General features: G+C 35.6%; 1 protein-coding gene across 1 annotated transcript; it reads right to left on the reverse strand.

Moving 5' to 3' along the window:
* Positions 1-439: 439 nt before the first annotated feature.
* LOC306849943 (grainyhead-like protein 3 homolog) lies at positions 440-11640 on the reverse strand. The gene is made up of 15 exons (XM_079385333.1): positions 11519-11640; positions 10110-10278; positions 9947-10005; positions 9151-9355; positions 8881-8963; positions 8558-8708; positions 8031-8142; positions 7687-7781; positions 6576-6734; positions 5518-5599; positions 5024-5157; positions 3408-3534; positions 3219-3304; positions 3050-3114; positions 440-1477 (listed from the first exon to the last, which is right to left on the reverse strand). Exons 1-15 carry the CDS (start codon positions 11533-11535, stop codon positions 1360-1362), a joined length of 1662 nt encoding a protein of 553 aa, XP_079241459.1. The 5' UTR covers positions 11536-11640; the 3' UTR covers positions 440-1359.
* Positions 11641-20827: the final 9187 nt, after the last annotated feature.

The following is a 20827-nucleotide window of genomic DNA, read 5'->3' on the forward strand; positions in this document are numbered from 1 at the left end:
TTAGCTACAAAAAAATAACTATGGTTTTACTAGCCTACAAATAAAAAACTAAACAAAACATGGTTACTATAGCCTATTTAAAACATGGTAAACACAAATTAACCATAGTTTTGCCACACTAACCATAGTTTTAGTTTAGCCTATAGGCTACCATAGTTTAGCCTAAAACTGTGGTTGTACAAATGGTGATCAATACAAAACATGGTTACTACACTCTTACTATTATAAAACCATGTTTTTGTGAGGGTTATGCCCATTAATGAATTTAAATATGAGTAATTGCACTCTATTTTTAATAGGCTAGGCTATCTCTGACTTCATCAGTCGCAGTTTGTGTGCAACCTACTTGTTGTGGTGGTTGTGGTGGGCCACACAGTTTAACAGCTGCAAATGATTTCAGCAAGGAAATGTCTTAAACAACGACAAAACACTTGAAAATGTTATTGATTTTGGATTTTATTTTCCATATAAAAGCAGAGGCAGTAAAAAAAGGAAAACACAGCTTTAGTATATCAATGTTGTTTGAAAGCAATACAAAGCATTTGAAATGTACAAGTTTTGTGATACAAAATCCACAAAATGAAACGTCACCGTTATTTAATTTGATATTTGGGCAAGTTCGACATTGCAGTGGTTCGTCTGAACTTTCTAGTCTAAATGTCAGAGGACAAAAAGGCCGGTTGTCCTGACAACTGTTACAGCCACACAGATTCGAAATGTGTGGAGCCAGTTTTCAAAATGTGGTGATCGAAACCCTGACAGATACGCAGCTCTTTAAGGGTGGAAATGTGCGACTTAAAGGTCTAAAACACTCATGTGTGTTTGTGGAGTGTTCCAGATGTGAAACTAAAAGGTTGATAGTTACAGCACCCTGACTGGAAGTATGCTGAAGTAACACGCGGCAAGATTAATAAACATGCGAACCACCATCAGAGCATAAAGCGAAACAAACACCTCACATCCTGTCCTAGAAATGATGGGCCTACTATAAGCAGCAAAGAGGCAGCGTCCAAAAAGGCAAGTTTATCATTGAAATAATAACATATAACTCTTTTAAAATCACGTCAACACACAACATTATGATAATTATGTCTATTTACAGTTAATATTTACAGAACATGTACCTTGTTGATCATAATTGCTCGTGTTATAAAATTATTGTAGATAAAATAATAAAAAAGGTACAAAAGTGGAAAAAGGTATTTACACTGTTCATTTACACCGAAAATGTTGGAACTGGCTGGTGAGCTGTTTCCATAGCGACTGCAGAATGTGGCTCATAGTCATGCTGTTGGATCGAAAGAGCAGAAAGAAGCTGCCAGCAGCACCAGGTGTAGTGTCACTAGTTGATGTTGTCATTTATAGCTCCATAAGTGTGATCTGGAAGTGGTTGATCATGACTTCAGTGATCTCGATGAGGAAGGCAGAGTGGTTGCTGTAATGCTCGACGATGTTGTCATCCATGTTCACAAAGATCCTGTTCATAAGAGAGAAAGAATAAGTTATAGAAATTCTTGTTAAAATTCTGGCCCATGCTTTATATTTATAGATTGCTCTGATAACCAACAAAATGGTTATATTAAAATACTAAACTATATTAATAAATAAAAAAATAATAAATATCAAAAATTTAAAAGGATCTTAAATTCTATAAGCAAATTTAGGCATCACAACGTTATAATGTACAGTATGAAAAATGGATATTCATTTTGAGATTTGCTAAAATATTATTAAATAAACATTTTAAATTATTATTAAAGATTAACTTTGTGCATTAGATAATCTTAATGTAACATTATGGGAAATGAGTATGCAAAATTAAGTATATTCATATTTTTAAACACCAAAACATTATAAAAACTCATTTTTAATGAGCTTTAATTCAAACACGTGGTCATTGACATTTGCGCATTACTACATGATTATTTGTTTTAGTCATTATGACTATGTTGAGCTGTTGAGTGACACTGACTGACGTACAGATGAACTGTGCCCTAGCAACTGCAGAAAGAAACCTTAAGAATTCCTGTACAATCTTCTAAAGCATTCATCATTCCTTCCCTAAGGCCAGACCCTGATTTAGATCCTTAAAAACACAAATCCTTATCTCATGACTTACGCAAACAATTATTTGGCACAACAGTTGTCTCTACCAGGCAACGTGTATACGGTGTGCGGGTGTATGACAAACTAACAGCGAGGTCATGCCAGCTCTCCCAGCCCTGAGGGTGGAAGGAGTCTGATTAAAGATTGGGGCGAGGGAACGAGCGAGAATGCAGCCCGACCTGTCCCTATCCCTCAGCCGTATCTTCAGCTAACGGCCTGAGGAAAATTGAGCTCCAAGTTACACAGCTCTAGGCTAGAATGATTAAGATAAAACGCCCTTTAATAGAGTTCTGGACATGTTTCTTTGACCTATGTAGGCCAAACACTCCTTAAAAGCTCCAGCAGGATGTGAAATATGGTCACATATGCTTTACTTTAATGCCATATACTTTGATGAACTGAGGTGAGTTATTCCCACACATGTTCTGAAATGGATAAGTGAACAGGTATGCGCAAATGTCTACATGGTGTCATGGGTGATCACCAAGCAAAGAGATAAATGGTGTTTTGCTAGAGCCTGGGCTCATTAGGTTGCATGTAGACGCCAGTGCCGCCTTCCTATCTCAGCCCTCATCTATACTGTTTCTATCTCAGCTTCATAAACTACAAAAAATACAGCACCGTCAGATGAGTCTACTTCTATGTTGAAATAATCTTGTCTTTCTTCTTTTGTTTTGCTTTAATTCACTCTCTTTTTTTTTTTTTTGAAGGGGAGCAGCAATCGTCACATTCCAAACACTATAGATCTCCTGTCAACCCGGTCTGTCGACTTTGCTTCCTGGCAGCTTGTTGAGATACAGCTCAGATTATAAGAAAAGGGTTTAACAGTCGTTCGTCTCCGTGAAAGAGCATTTCGACATCCATCTATCTGTGTTCGTGACTTTGTCATAGCTGCCCGAATGTTTTCGCCCAATGGAGTTTAGTTTGGAAATATCTCACTCACCCTCTTTTGCACTTCTTGAAGATTTTCCCAATGGTGTCTTCTTGCATACCGTACTTTTCTGAAATCTGAGAAGGCAGAAAGGGGACATGAGTCACATTTTAGGTACAATTCCTCTTCGAGGTGAAATCTTCGCAAATATGTGTAATGGAAAGAGAAGCTGAAAACTCACTGCTTCTCTCAGGCCTTTAAGGGTTGGCGTGTTTAACATGAGGGCATCGAATACTTCCTCAGTCTCTCGCCTGACGTACAGGAGAACTGAGAATAAAGAATTTAGCATTAAAACACTGTGCGACTGTGATTTGTATTGCAAAATTGATATGTTCCCAGGCTTCTGCATTTCTAAATGAATCTTCCATACCTTTCTGTTGCTCATCTCGGCGGGCTTGTTTGCTTGGCAGGGAGCTACTCTGGTCACCGCTGTCTGCGTAGCAGTTGATACGTTTCAGCGATGTCCTGTCACTTTCCTCCAGGCTGACAGGGGGCACCTGGACAATAACAGATAAAATCAAGGTTGTTAAAATGACGCTTAGTTTCCTGTCTCTTGCGTGTTCGCACGCTGATGATTACGATGATAACAACTTTATCACAGTGACATCTTGAACACTAAGAGGTAGGCCATTTTGACTTTTATTCCTTCTCAGGATATATATTCTTGATATCAACTATTCAATTTTCACTTGTTAAAATGTTAATTCTTGATATCAACTATTTAATTCTTGATATCAATAATTCAATTGTTGTTATCTGTAATTGTATTTTCACTAGTTTAATGTCACCATAGGCTGCCATTCAAAATCAATTGTTGATATCAAGAATTAATTTCTTACTAGTTGAAATTCCAATTTCACATATCAGAAATAGTTCTTACTAGTAAAAATGTCTATTCTTGATATCAACCATTTAATTGTCACTAGTGACAATGTTCATTTCTGATATCAAGAATTAAATTGTTGACATCAGAAATACATTTTCAGATATCAGAAATGAACATTGTCAACTAGTGACAATTAAATGGTTGATATCAAGAATAGACATTTTTACTAGTAAGAACTATTTCTGATATGTGAAATTGGAATTTCAACTAGTAAGAAATTAATTCTTTATATCAACAATTGATTTTGAATGACAGCCTATGGTGACATTAAACTAGTGAAAATACAATTACAGATAACAACAATTGAATTATTGATATCAAGAATTGAATTGTTGATATCAAGAATTAACATTGTTACTAGTGGAAATTTAATTGCTGATATCAAAAATAGACATTGTTACTAGTAGAAATCTAATTCCTGATATCAAGAATGAACATTTTAACTAGTAAAAATGTAATTGTTGATATGAAGAATTCATATCATGTGAAGGAATAAAAGTCAAAACGGCTTGCCATAAAGAGGTGCGACAATGCAGAAAAAAACGTTGGATGATCGCATGACTTCCTAATCCTTCTCTAATTTGCTAAAGTCACTAATATGGGCTGTGACTACATGTAAAAAGGCCTGATGTTATGAAATGATGTCGAAATCTAACAAGTGAGAATTGCGCTAGTCTGGACTGTGGGAAAAAGGCCTGTCAGAACAGCCTCCATCCCTCCTCTCTTAGGCTGTGTAAACACAGCTGAAAAGCATCTCTTCAACACCCTCGGAAGTGTGTGTGCGTGTGTTTGAGCTCCCACGGGTTAATCCCGGTGTCAGTCAGCCTGGCCGTCCCCTACTCAGGTGAGTTTCGCTCGCTGTCATGTAAACTCAGGAGTGCACCAGTTAGCATGTCTGATCTCGAGATCACTTTCTCTTATTCTTTTCCAAGCCCACTTCTTTCCCACCGCATTTTTTCCCACACTTTTCCTCTCTCTCTCCCTTACACTCAGCCCTCGGGGTGTTGGTGAACATGACTCAACAATGCTGCGGTAAGCTGCATATCCTAGGATATAGGGAAGAGCGTGTGTGTATGTGTGTGTGTGAAAGACAGACATACCAGGCCACAGCGCTGCATGGTGCTGAAGTGCATCTCTGGGATGAATAAAACAGGTTGTGTGACGTGATCATCTAGAGTTTTAAAGTAGGTAGAGTCCTTTCCAACAGAGCTGGAAACTAGGGCCTGTTTACAACCTGAGGAGAAGAAAAACAGCTTTAATATAACACTCGAAGCAATTAATGAAGGCATCACTATCGAAAACCAGACTCTGGTGGAAAACACAGTTTGGCTAGTGGCCCGCAGGTAATTTGAGTTTGAGAGCCCTCTTTTACACTTCGTTGAAAATATGTGCTTGAAAGCTAGTTTTGGTTTTGACTTGTGCCAAATTAGGAGGAAATCCTAAGTAACCGTAAAGCTTTTCAGTGGCATGTTGGGTCAGAACATGGACATCAAATGTGGAAGATATGTACTGGGTTTTTTAAGCTTTTGTTAGGGTGGTAATGGGTGTTCTCTGACAGTCTCAGGTTCTAATTATGTGACTGAATGGCACTCACTGTTGCTGCTGGAGTCTGCAACATTCTTGGGTCTCCTCTTGCTTCTCTTCCTCTCCTCGTCTCTCATCTTCCTCTCTGCTCCCTGCAAGCATTCCAGGACAATAAAACATTTAGAATCTGAACAATTCCAAACTGCTCTGGCATATTAGAATGGCTTAATTAATTAATTAACTTAATTAACCAATAATTAACAATGCAAAAGAGTTTTTAAACTCCTAAAACTATACTTTAGAACTTATGTCCATTGAAAACCATTCTTGTAAACAACTCAGAGTTCATGTCTAGTTTAGATGCCAACTGTGTAGTAAATATGCATTTGATCCAGCTAGAGAAACCAGTCAGACGTGTGTTAAATCTATCCTTCCCATCATGCATTTCCCCCACACACTGTCAAAAAGCTAATAACTACGGCCACCGTGGAACACACAAACGAACAAGCTTTAAGGCGATGAGGGAGATAAAGCGATCTGGTGACATTTATCTGATCAGGGATCAATAGGAATCAGAAGATAGAGGTACCAGACAGTGTAAGGGTGAGAGACACCGAAAGAGAGATAGACAGACTGAAAGAAAAAAACGCACAAATACTTCAGTGTCTATTTTTTTATGCTTCAGTGAAAACAGGTATCACGTAATTGAAAATGTGCCAGTAAAAGATCGGAGGTCAGACACTTTTCAAGTAAATAACTTAGTAGGTCATGGTAACAGTGAGTCAGGACCGTGTTTTGTTTAACAGTTTATGACGCAGTCCAAGGTGGCCAAATTAGGGACAGAGTTCCACTGCACACCCTGATAATGAAACTTAATGTTTCTGATCCATGTTTTAGGTTTAATTAAGCCTTTAAATGCATGTGTGCATCTTTTCATGCTGTTATAAGATTCTCTTTTGGGTTTTGTTTCTTACAACAAAGTTATAAAGATAATAAAATAGAATTATATTATTATAAATTTAAAAAAAATTATAAATGTAAAATATATATATGTAGTTATTTCTTTTTTGAAGATATAATTTTTTTTTAAATATATACTTTTTTAAAATTTGTTGGGCACTGGCTCACCTTATCGCAGAAGATCTTGATCTGACAAACAGCTCTGTGAATGAGGCGGTTGTTCCCTGCGCTGAAATCATACGTGTCAATCTGAAGATTTAGAGGAAGTCCTTTTACCCCCTTCTGCGAGGAGAAGTCAGTGCTCAGAGAATTGATGCCAATGTGCACCTGTAAAACACATGAAAACTTGATACATGAAATCTCCAGAAAGCATTTTGGAAATCAGGAAAGCTGGATTTGTTATTTAACAAGATGACACAGTAGTATATTTCATATAGAAAAAACCCCGTCTCAAACAAAAGGAAGGGTCAGAGATGAGACACATTAGATATGTCATCTGCAAATATGGTACAAATGATTGTTCAATAATTCCAATTAATTTCAAGAGAAAAGGAGTGTCCATGAAGAACAGCATGGCGAGATCCAACATGTTAGAACTAGAAGTAAAACAACAATAAAAAACAATCACCTAAATAATATGATGATTAATGAATAAATGAGTGAGCAGGTGCTGATTTCCAAACATTTCTTCCTCGTTCCTCATAGCTGCTGATTCATTTAGCACAACAAGATTGAATAACAGTTATAATATTTAAATTTAAATTCTGATTTAGAAGATGTATTGTTGCTATATTGCTTGGAAACTGAACATTGTTAGATGCTAGATTAATGAAATATTTTTATTATTAAAATATTAAGTAGGAAAATATTAGGAAGAATAGTTTATTCCGATTATTAGCTAAAAAATATGTAACTCTTAAATATGTCTTGTAACATTGCTGTTGTTGATATTTTATTGAATCAATAAAAGTGCATTACAGTGATTGTATTCTTTCTTTCTGTCTCTGCTCCACCTGCTGTGAGTTTCGTTGTCCCACCCATCACTACCCTGGGGGCATGCTGAAATGTGCCCTATTTCTCTTTCTCTCCTTCCTTGTTTCCTTCCCTCACTCTTTCTTTCTTTCTTTCTTTTTTATTTATTCCCTATGGTGACAGGTGCCTGAGGAGGCCACATACCGTAGATACCACTGCTCTCTGACACTCCTCTAAATTATCCTCCTTTCAACCCATCACTTAACAAAAACAAGTGACAGGTGGATCTGTGTGTTTGTGCTTGTACCTTTGCTTCTTCACTGGTGTTCCAGATAAAGGACAGTGCGTTGAAAGCCACCTCTTCCACGTTACTCACTCCACTGAAAACTTCCTTGTAGTCAGCTGAGAGAATCAATAAAGAATCATTTATTAATATGAATTGTATGCTATGAAAGACACATCAATCAAAACCAATTGACATCTGACTTTAAATCTAATGATGGGTGTGGCTATAGTTACCGGTATATAATAAAAACATTCTTTATTTTCATAATCAGTGTTGTCTTGTTTTCCAGAATTATTTAAATATAATTATGATTATATACTTGATGTTTATGCTTCAAAAAGATAGAGTGATAGTTAGGAACGCACCGATATCAATGACTCTCTGTTTAACGGTAGGCTGTCGAGCGTGCCAGTGGTTCCAGTACTTCAGTTGCATCTCAGGACTCTTGTCATTCTCAAACACGGCCATGATCACTGTCTGAGAGAGATAAAGGAAAAAAGAAGCATTATCAGAACCTGTTACTTTGTGTTTTTTAGAGAGTGGTTACTCCCTGTAGGACAAATGCTAGTCTTTTTGTTGTTTACCAAGCGAAGTTGTATGTCACCACACTAATGCTCTTTCTCTTTGCTTTGTCACTGACCATAGTGTATGCGCTAACAAAACAGCCAATCTGTCACACCTAGAATATGCAAGGGCTTATGAGTTTGGAAGTTCTTGGAAACTTCCCCCAAAGCTTCTTTGCTGTTGCACGTCATGGTTACTAAATGACAAAATTAAATTTCTCAAAGGATGCCTAAATAACTAGCAACTCTTTCTCTTTGGAGCAAATATATGGCAAGAATGAATTTGGTCCTTTATATCCATTATTTGGGTCTATGCAAGTATAACTTACTTTTAATTTGCTGCATGACACCCCAGCAGTGCTGTCAACTCCCTGCAGTGTGATGGGGTAAAACTGCCCCTTGTTGAGGTACACCATGGGTATTTCTGTTGTTTTGTGCTGGGAAGCTTGTGAGGCACCAAGAACAAACTGGAAGTCATTCCTGTGAAAAACAGTCAAATTCATTTTTATGCAATGCATTACTCAGTATTTTACATACTAGCATCTACTGCTTTTTATAGCTTGTGTAAAGTCACCAAATGACAGTTATATTTTATAGAGGGAAAAGAATAGCTGATTTGTGAAGGCTCTGACAGTTAAGAAGCCAGTCTCACCTGTATCTATCTGGAGGAGAGTTGGTGTAGGACTCTGAATATACAGGGCTTGTGTGTCCCACAAACGTGCTGTAGGCTAGAGGCTGGTTTTTTTTTTTAAGAAAACAAACAGAAGTGTCATAAATTGATAGTAATTATAGAGGACAAAGCACCTGTTTCGGTCATTCATGCATGGCATATTTTTTAGAATCTGTTGGTATGGCTCAAAAACTATGACAACAAAAAATATATATTTTATATTTTAAATGTGTTTTAAAATGTTCTGCAAACCTCAGGGGTCGTCTCCAGAAAGGGATGGTCAGGTGCCCATGATTTCTGTGTTGGGTGAAGGAGGGGGTACAAGTTGTCCCCGGTGTAGCTGTCAGTGCTCAGTAATGCTTGCTTTGAGTGACTGGAGGAAATGCTTTCAGAAAGCAGCTTCATGATGTGAGCGTTCTCCAGCGTGGCCAGCTCAGGGGAAGAGCTATTCGCTGTCCTAATAGATAAATGACAGCACAAATTATGACCAATTTTTTATGGTACTCCATCATTAATGTTATTCACGCAGGGTTAACTGTTAGCTGCCTAAACAATAATGAAAAAGCGTTAAAGTCAATAGAAGCTTTGTTCAATCTCTGCATTGTTTATAGAGCTTTCTTTGCATGAAAAGCAAAGCCAAACACAGGGCGGGAGCTGTTTGCCACCTAACGCTGATTTTTTTTTGTTCCCTGTTTGAGTTTCTCTGCAGGCTTTGACATCGGGGAGACCAACAAGCTCTATAGGCAGCTATTTTTCACTTGCACAAAAGGGTGCTGTGTTGTGACTCAGTCTTTTTGGGATGGGTTGAAGGAGAGGATTAACAGCTGAACCAGCTCTGACCTCAGATAATCTGTAGCTAAATTACTCAACCTACCAATATACTGGCTAGAGAAAATGTGACATTTTACATCTGGATAACTTACTGTCATGACATCTTCATCTTGCCTTCTCTATTATACTATATACTTGCAATATACACTCCCATACTGTATGTTTGCTATAAAAGCATTTTGATTCATCAATCATAAAAGTGCACGGTCAAACTCACCTTTCCATGTACATGCTGCTCTCACGCACACATGATGTCATCTTCTGCTCTTTAGGGGTCTTAAAAATAATACATTTATAATATTATTTCTGTACATAATACAAATTAAGCAATGATAAGAAATAATTATGTTTATATTTTTTTAAATATATCATTGTGTTACCTTGCAGGCTTCATAGAGGAGGCTTAGAGTTGCAATTTCTTCATCTGAAGACAGTCTGGTTTTAGTCTTGCTGAGGTCACCGCTGTCCATGCCAGGCCAAGAGTCCATAATGCAATTGTCTGGATGGCGTAAGTAGTTGAAACTCTCGTTCTGTTGTACCATGAGAGCCCTAGGCAAAAGAAGGAAATATTAGCATTCCCTGGAATTGCAACATGTGATTTTGCATGTATATGGCAAAATGATTAACAGCTTAATATGCCACAGCAGTGTGCCTCTGGTGTACATAAAACCTTCAGTGACAAAATTACAGCCTTTAATAAATAAAGGGTGCAAGAGCTGATGCTCTTCATCCAGACTTCAAACTATATAATACTCAAGAAAATCCCACAATCACAAACAGAAGAACATATAAGAAAAGCACTAAATGTCAAGAAACAGTGATAAATCTGACTTTCTCTTCTCATCTGTGCTCTTAAGGACAGAAACTCTTGTAATGGATCAATGGTCAGAAGCAAACCCTAATTGTAGGAACTTAATTTATCTTAACACAAGCACCACAAACAAAAGATTTGAATTTTGCATTTGAATAGGATCACTAACTCCTCAAACAGCTGGATTTGTTTTGGGACTTTCCCTAACTACTAGGATTAGAAATGAGGTGGTCTGCTATGGTAAGCTAAAATACAAACAGAGAAGTTTAGGCACCTGTGCGCACACTACATGAATAAGCATTTTCTGTTTTTTTATTTTTAAAACTGTGCAGACTTTTGTAGATATACCCATATTTTCTAATTCTAGGCACCTGTATGTTGACATATACCCCGACCTCTGACACATTAGCACAAGACGAATGTGTTTCTGTGTTTGTGCACTCAAGCCCCTAAGATAGTTACACCAGGCTGTCTGTAAAGAGTGAGAGACAGAGTATGCGTGTTTGGGCCCTGGTGTCAATTTTCAGCAGAAATTATCTTCATGTATTCATTCATGTGGGGGCCCGTTTACACATGAGCAGAGGGAGAGTGGGAGAAGAGGAGAAAGACATTACTCAAGAGGAACAGACAGCTCACAGCGGTGAAACTGCGAATTATAGCACACCCCACAACAAAATCAGATGAATCATATGAATCGAAATGGATTATTTTAGTCCTACAATAACAGTTCATTCGAAAATATCTAGACAGGGTCTAATACAATATATATATATATATATATATATATATATATATATATATATGTATTTCTTTTTTTTCACAAGTTAAAGCCTTAATCTGAAAAATAATGTTTTCAGGATATTTGGAAAGCGATTATAGTAAAAAAAAAAATTAGTAACAAAATGGTATTTGTGTTCAATACAGCCTAACTAGAGCATTATAAATTAATGCAAATAATCCAAAATTGATGACACTTACTCAATCTCCTTGGTCATGACTCCTCTGACAGACAGTAATGATAAAATCCTTAGTTTGTAATCTTGTCTCTTCTTTCTCAAATGTGTTTGTCTGTGTTAGTATCCTGATAAATGAAACGATTTGATTTGTATCCACATCGTCTCTCTATTTATCCACCTAGCAGGTTGGCTTCTTTGCTCTGATTGGCTCCCGGCCTGAGACAGGTGTGTGATAGTACAGGTGTATCCTCCCTTAACTCTGTCGGTGCTGGAGAGAAACTTCAGCATGTGTGTGAGTGTGTTTTGGAGAGGGGGGTGGTGAGGGGAGGTTAACTCATTAACACCTCATATAAAAGACTGAAAGTCTCCAGCCACAGGTGTGAAATGCATCTTATTTGGGATCAGAAACCAAAGGCACTGGTGAAAGAATAAAGTTTTAATATGCAAATGACAGGTTGTGTCATTCTCTCAATCTCTAACAGAATGAAAAAGGAGGTGTTGGCTACATGGATTTTATGGTCTTCCCCCACTTTTTTATTTTATTTTGAAAAACAACAAAACAAGAAGTCATAATTATTTACCTGCATTTCTGCATATCATACCATGCTTTTCCAAAACATATATGCTTATAGGTGTATAATGCTTAATTCTTTATCATATATTTCCAATGCAAGTTGCAAATTGAATTAATATTGTTTTCCTCAAAACATTTATTACAAGGTCTAAATAGCTAACAAAAATATGTTTTACTAATGTTCCCATGAAGTTATTTAAAAAAACGTATTTCTGCATTTTCTCTGAACATTCAAAACATTTAATGTTTTGCAATGTAAACATTTTAATGTTTTTAAAAAAAATATTGGTTACACAAACGGTAAGGAAGCAATTTTGAAGCATTATGTAAGCGGTACTTTTGTCTTTATTCTGAAACTGTGACACTTAAAAATGTTAGATAAATATTCAACTAAAAAGAGTTTCAGGAAGAAAAAAAACATTCTTTGACCAATGTGTAAATAATGTTTTTTGCTAATGTTTTGAGAACATTATTAAATACCATTAACAATGGAAGAATGTTTATTCATAACTTTGAGAGAACCTCACCAAAACATTCTGAGGATGTTCCCTGTTAGCTGGATACATGCATGATTTGCAGATAAAAATTCTGCATCTCAAATGTGCATTTTTTTTACTTTGTCTTAATGTGAGTAATGAAGATTTAGTATATAATTCTATACTTTTTAGTTTAATTAGCTGGATAAGATATGCACAGTCTTTGCATATCTTTATGCATTAATATACAGCAGACATGCTTGTGTTTATGTGTGTCTATTAATCTGAGTTTTAAGACCTCAAGGTGTCTGGCATTGTGTCACAAAGGGTGCGTGCTCTGCGGCCTGCCTTCACACACACCCACACTGTTTCACACACGCACACACATCAGACCCCTCGGGCATTTTGGACTTGAACCAAAAAAATGTGCAGAAGAAATAGATTAGAAGAGTTCCTGGAAACAGATGCAATTTTTATATACTTTAATGATATGTGGTTATAGGGTGTAGTTATACATTGCATTTGCAGTTTAAAGCCAATTATGCTACATACAGTGCATATCACACATACCATATTTGTATTCAAATATAGTACATTTTATCTGTCAAAACTGTCAGTTTCTCACTAAAAATGCATACAATCTCATCTCTATTATCTTTTCATGATTGAGTTTTTAAATACTCAAAAACTTTACCATTTTGATTCCTGCATGCAAATAAACAAGTTCCCACGCATCTTTTCTTTGTGATTATCATATGACTTAACAGAATTACACTGATTTTATGAGCAGATCTAATATCAGACTTAAAGCAGCAAGTGTGAACAGCCTCGTTGAGAGCCGTCGTGTTCTGCTGGAAGTGAGAATGCAGGGAAAGAGCTTTTCTAAAGGGATCATTTCACACCTAGAAACCATGCTTAACACTCAGAAACCAGAGTAAATGCACCATTGCTGAGGTATATGCAAGAGAAAGCAAGTATAGAGAAAGAAAATGTATGTGTAAACAAGTGTGTAAACATACTTGGCCAATAAAGCTCATTCTCATTCTCATTCTCATTTGAGATGATCCAAAATCTGACTGTCTGTACAAAGAGCCACAGGACCAATGTCACACATTTACTTAATTACATAATTAGCACTAGAAATTCCAATCTTATATATGTCTTAATCTCTTCATGTCAGTGTGTTTATTTGTTTTAATTATTACAGTATTCAAAAAGATTCTTGAGGTGCAGGCTTGAATTAGGTTTTGAATCCCAGATTTTCTAAGTTTAAGGCTTTTTGTTTTCTGTATGATTGTGTGAAATTTAAGCATCACATCATCAGAGATTAATTTGCCATGATTTGAACTGTTCATCATCAGAGCTGTATATAATAACCAAAATCAGTGTCAAACATTCTGTTTCAGTGTATTTACAGAGTGTGCAGAGCTGATGAGATTTAGAGCTGTGAGAACAAAACACTTTGTGCACCTGTTAAAGCACCGCGTCTGCCATACATTCATCTGCACTATTTAGCACTATACTAATACTGCTCGGTTTACCTATTAAATGAGAGAATGATAAAACAATCTACAAAAACACACCTTATAAGTTTGGTACAGTAGCTTATTTTTATTGTTTTACCCCTTGGATGAATCACTTCTGCTTGCATTATTCTCATTTGTAAATGACTTTGCATAAATTATCTTCTAAGTAAATGCATGTAATGCAAATGTGAAATCTCACTTAGCTTTGATTTGATTTTGGTGAAAAATGCTGTCAAGTTTTCAAATATGTTTTATTTAGTCTAAAATGTACAACAATGTAGCATTTGAAGTGTGTTTGAGAAGAGAAATGATTCAATGATCTGAAAGATTCAGCTCAGTTCTGATTGCACATTCAAATGCGCAAACGAGTCCAAACGCAGTATGTTCCAAAGAACTGCCAGATGTTACTCAAGATGTGCTTAAAATGTATGACTTAGGGTCAAAACCCCAGATCACTCTGAATCATTCATGAGGGACCAGGACACATGCACATTGTAATGGTAAAATTACAGGAGGTAGAGGCGTGACCTGTTGGTCAGATCTTATCCCAGTTTCATTCACAGACACACACACACACACGCGCGCGCACACACACACATTTCCAAATCTGAGGTTTCTTACAGTCTCATTACAACCGTCTTCACATTTCTCCTCAGACTACACTGTGACTGTCGTAACTGAAGGACACTGAGTATGAAAACACACACTGATATACCTGCAAGATACAATTGTCTCATGTTTCCTTCCAGGGATTTTGTCTGCCCATTAATGCTGTAACAGAAGAGCAGAAACGTGACACATTGTGTCAATAGCTGTTTCCTGAACCAACAAAGATGCAGCTACATCAAAAAAGCTGATTTGTACTATTTATTTGATATTGTTATATATATATATATTATATAAGTTATATATACATTATATTGTATTATATTTGACATTTTATATATATATATATATATATATATATATATAATATATATATATAAAATTATTGTGAAACTGGTATTAATAAATCTGCCATATACTTTTAGGATGATTTTAAATAAAGAAAATAATTTAGATTTTTGCTTTTTTTAAGTAATCATTCTAGTTTTGAAAATATACTATAATAACCTTAAACATTTATTTGTGTACTTTTCTAGTTTTTATGAGGGTTGACATGCTACATTTTTCAGAATTTCTCTATTTAGGTCTACTTTGCAATTACTTTGTAAGTTTTTAGTTTATAATTAGGGACTTTACTTTTTTACTTTTTTCTAGGTATTAATGAACTATAAATGAAAACAGATAAGAAAACAGATTGCACAGCTACATGTAATATACAAGTAATTTTCAGTTAACTGGCTGCTAATTTTACAATTTAGAGTGTTTATATAATGTCATGCCAAGCATTTATGCAAAACAATACTCAAAACATTAATTTTCCCAAAAAATTATGGATTTTTTTTTCACTACACCAAACTGGTATTATATATAAATAAGTCCTGAAAGTAGACAAAGAGAACCGAATCAAACATTTTCTTTGTCATTTATTTATTGAGAAAAATGATCCAGTGTGACATATCTGTGTGTTGCAAAAGTTTGTAAGTAAGTTTGATTTGCTTGTGACCCCCTTTTGCTGCAGTAACTGAAGGTAAAGTTTCTTGTAAATGCTGATCAGTCCTGCACAATAACATGTAGGAGTTTTAGCCCATTCCTTAGTGTAGAACCACTTAAACTCTGTGATGTTGGTGGGTTTCCTTCTATGAACCGATTGCTTAGGTCCTTCCAAAACATTTTAATTGGATGAAGGTCTGGACTTTGACTCAGCCATTCCAATACAGTAACTTTGTTCTTCTTTAACCATTCGAATGATTTGTGTGTTTGCGGTTGTTGTCTTGCTGCATGACCTACGTTCTCTTGAGACTCTGTTCTTAAACAGATATCCTGACGTTTTCCTTTAGAATTTGATGGTGTAATTCATTGTTCCATCAAAGATGGCAGGCTGTCCTAGCCAAGATGCAGCTAAACAGGCCCAAGCCATGATACTACCACCACCATGTTTCACAGATTGGATAAGATTCTTAAGCTGGAATGCAGTGTGTTCTTTTCTCCAAACATAATAGCTTCTTATTTAAACCAATAAGTTGTATTTTGGTTTCATCCATCCAGTATTCCTTTCTCCAATAATCCTCTGGCTTGTCCACATGATCTTTAGCAAGAAATTTTCTTTTTGGAGAACAGTGGCTTTCTTCTTGCAACTCTGCCATGCACACCGTGGTTGCTCAGTGTTCTCCTGATGGTGGGCTCATGAACATTAACATTAGCCAATGTGAGAAAGGCCTTTTAGTTGCTTAGAAGTTACCCCGAGAACTTTTGCAACCTCGCAGACTATTACACGTTCTGCTTTGGAGTGATCTTTGTTGGTCGACCACTTCTCAGGAAGGTAATAGAGGTCTTGAATTTCCTCCAGTTGTCCACAATCTGTCTGACTGTGGTTTTGTGGAGTCCAAACTCTTTAGAGATGGTTTTGTAACCTTTTGTAGCCTGATGAGCAGCATCAACTCTTTTTCTGAGGTCCTCAGTAATCTACTTTGTTCGTGACATCATTCACGTCTATAAACATGATCAGACTTTGATAGATCCCTGTTCTTTGAATAAAAAAGGTCACATACTGACATTTGATAGTCATTGCACTGACTGAAAACACCTCTGCACAGATGGACTCTAATTTCACCTTTAAATTACCTGCTAATAATACTTTTGCCACTCACAGATATGCAATATTGGATAATTTTCCTGAATAAAATAAATGACAAAAAAATATTTTTGTCTCATTTGTTTGACTGGGTTCTCTTTGTCTACTTTCAGGACTTTTGTGAAAATCTGATTTTGTTTTGGGTCATGTTTATGCAGAAATATAGAAAATTCTATATATAAAAAGGGTTCACAAACTTTCCAGCAGCACTGTATGTATGTGTGTGTGTGTGTGTGCATGTTTATGTGGTTTATGAGGACACAAATTTGTATAATGACATGGGTATGACAGAGGTATTACAATATGAAGGTGGTTTATGAGGACACTGCCTATGTCCCCGTAATTCAAAAGGCTTAAAAAACATACTAAATGGTGTTTTTTTGAAAATCTAAAAATGCACAAAGTCTCCTGTGAGGGCTAAGTTTAGGTGCAGGGTTGGTGTAGGGCAATAGCACACACAGTTTGTTCAGTATAAAAACCATTACGCCTATGGAGAGTCCCCATAAACCACAAAAACCAACATGTGTGTGTGTGTGTGTGTATATATATATATATATATATATATATATAAGTTTTAAGCCGTGAATAAATCTTTACATCAGGAAATGCAATTGTTTAGTTTCACTTTCTGAATCACTTCAAGTCTGGCTTATCAGCTTGTCATTTCTTGACATCATCTTTTGAAAAACAAATCATTTAAATTAAGAAAGAGTACATTAATAAAGAGTGAATGTGGGTTTAAAGCAGCACACACACACACATGCTGTTCTCTAGTCAGATTATTGCCTCATGTAAAGTTTGTGCTAGTGTGGTGTTGGATTTCTATCAGCAGATCTGCTGAGGAATATTTGCTAAGCTCTTGTGATGGTCTGTGGGATTCTCACTGGGAACTGGCAGCAAAATTGGCATAAATAAGAAGCAATCCCTCATTAGACCAAATGAAAGAGGGAGGCAGAGAGTATGTGTGATAGGCATCTGCCTCTCTCTCCCTTTCATTCTTTCCCTGGATGGGTTAAGATGTTCCCGTGGGATTGTGTGGTTTCTGTGCTTTCCAGGATTTGTTACCACATTGGGAGCAGCAATAGAAATGAAACATGTCAAGACCCCGCATGCAAACGCTAGCACACATGCTTATTGTAAATAACATTGGAAACAAGTCCAAACCATCACCCTGCTAGCCTTCAACACTCCTATAACACGCACATGTGCCCCCTACAAACACACACACATACTGCATCCTTAAAATCTACCCACACAGAGAAAATGATCCCCTCACCACCTCCTACCACTCACATAAAATTTGCAAGTACTTTTGTTCCAACTTTAGAGAGCACACACACCTCTCACATATGCAACACAATCTCTCACCCAGTTTCACTCTACAAGTCCTGTCTTGTTAGAGAGAGTGCAAGACACAGGAGAGAAAGAGAAAGAGAGAGAGAGAGAGAGAGTAAGAAGAAGAGAAACAGAAAAGATTTTTGGATTTTCATCACAAGTCTCAACTCTATTTGCATTTTAAACAATTCATTTGTAGAGCTCAGGTAACTACTGAAATCCTTAATGTTGTTAGATGTCCTTGTAAACAGGAAAATAAAAATAATAATAAAATAAAATAAAGCTTTATTTAATAATACATTTAACTAGAGAAGACCAGAGAAAGTTATAACATTGTTTTAATTTTTTTGGCATTACACTGCCATTTATATAAAATTTAAAATAATAATCAGAGTTATCTACTACGAATGAAAGATACCAATCAAAATCATCAACTTGTGTCAAATACAAAGCAGGGTTGTTAAACTTAACAAAAACGAAAACCATAAAAAGTTTTTTCTATTATTATTATTTTCTATTAATGATACTTTCGTTAATAAAATAAAAATAAAATAAATATTAACAGAAAATGGGTATAATTAAATATAATATAATTAAAATGAAAAAAACAATTATTTTAGCTAGTTGCCATAGCAATATTTCTCACTTTTATTTAGTTTAACTTGATGAACTAAAATATCTAAAATGGAAATAAAAATTATTAAAAACTATATAGTTATATTTAAAACAAAACAAAATAATAACTGATCAAGATAAAAACACACCAAATTCCTAGAAGTTTAACTAAAATTAAAATCCAAAAACATAATAATAATAATAATAATAGTGACAAACTATCTATAATATGTAAACAGAGGGTTACAGCCTCTCCATTAATGTGCTTGCTGGGTGTCTTGTCTTCCTCTCTTTTGGAATATTCAGATGTCTTTAAACCTCTGTTGATGTTGGGGAGAAAATTAATTATGAATAAATGGGTTGGGACAGAACCCTCCTCTATCAAGGACTGGATAACTCTGATTAAAGACTGCATACTTATGGAAAAGCTTGGATGTAAATCCAAATCATTTCAGAAGCTGTGGGTAAGAAAACTTCAGAAACTGTCTTGGCATTGATTATAAGTCTATTATGTATACTTAATTGTTTACATGGTGGTACTGTAATATTGTTTTGAATTAGACCACACCGCTGTTGTGCCTTTTATATTTTTATTTTATATATATATACATTGTACACTGTTAATGCTTTACTTGTTACTGTCTATGCAGATTATTTTGAAAAACTCAATAAAAATAATAATAACAATAATAATAATAATAATAATAAACTATAATAGTAGTTTAAGGATACTAACGCTGGTTTAAATAAAAATGTTAAATATGCCATCCTCTATCAACCCATTTCATTTGAAATATACTAATTCAACTTTTTAAAAATTCTAAAATGGCAAACATGTTAGAAAAACACTGAACAAATACATACAACAAAGGCTGATATATTTTATAAACATTTGTGTTTGCTTTTAGTCATTTTTACAGTTCTGTCCAATTTTAGACATTAAATGTAGATTTTTATATCCTTTCCTATTTCCTGCACTATATTTTTATACACAGCGGAGTCCAATCTAAAAATGTCTGTATTTCACATTTTATTTAGTTATAAATAATATACAATTATAATATGTAATTTATTTCAAATTATTATCTTAACCATTTGAGTGAAATTATGATCTGAAAAAATATATATATTATCAGAATTCCAGAATTTTGTAATATTTGGTATTTCCTCCATTTGCTTTGACGTCACATGATCAATGTCACATATTTGTTCATTTTATTAGTAACCTAGATACAGTGAAAAATCCTAAATATTTCTTGTTCCTTTTATGTTTCGTTGCTTCTTTTTTATCCCACCAAAAATCCCCAAACTGTATATTTAAATTAATTTATAAATTTGATTTCAGATTTTCAATGTAGACTGCCTCATTGTGTTTTTAACTGTTTCTTTTCATGCATTCTAATTAACGACTTCCTATATAAGACTGTATTTAATCCCAAGGAATAATGGACTAGGAAAAGGATTATAATCTAGTGAAGATCCATGGATTAACCAGTGAAGGTGAGTCATGCAGTAAAAGAATGCAGAATGCACCTGCTCAGACACCTGCTGAAGAACAGAAGAGACTCGACTAAGACAAATGCCACATGTCATTATGGCTTTAGTACACCGTAAAACACGCCTGCAAATGAAAAAATGGGACTAAGGAGAGAAAGGGGCCAATGTGTAAAGCGGAGCAGGTAAAAGTAAAAGGTGCTGGTTTGTGCCCACAGTAACACAACAGGTTCAACCTGAACTGAATGCTAACAAAGGTGGTGATTACAAGGTGCTGAAAAAATGAAGCAAGAGACAAACAAACAGAAAGAAAATGAAACAGGGCCTTTTGTTCCAACGTGATGGCTTTTGAAAAGTCAGGGCTCATCGTGGAAAGCTCCGATTCCCCTGTGCCTGTGTGTCTGAATGTCCATCTCTCCATCTGGATTAACCTCTCTTTACCACACACACAAGACGGTTAACACCAAGTCTGCACAAACAAACCATTATTGCATTAACACTGACCTAGACAGGTGACAATTCACTCGAAAAGTCATCAAATACACACACACACACACACACACACATGTTGGTT

Source organism: Barbus barbus (genome assembly GCF_936440315.1).
Source record: "Barbus barbus genome assembly, chromosome: 30".
Lineage (NCBI taxonomy): Eukaryota > Metazoa > Chordata > Actinopteri > Cypriniformes > Cyprinidae > Barbus > Barbus barbus.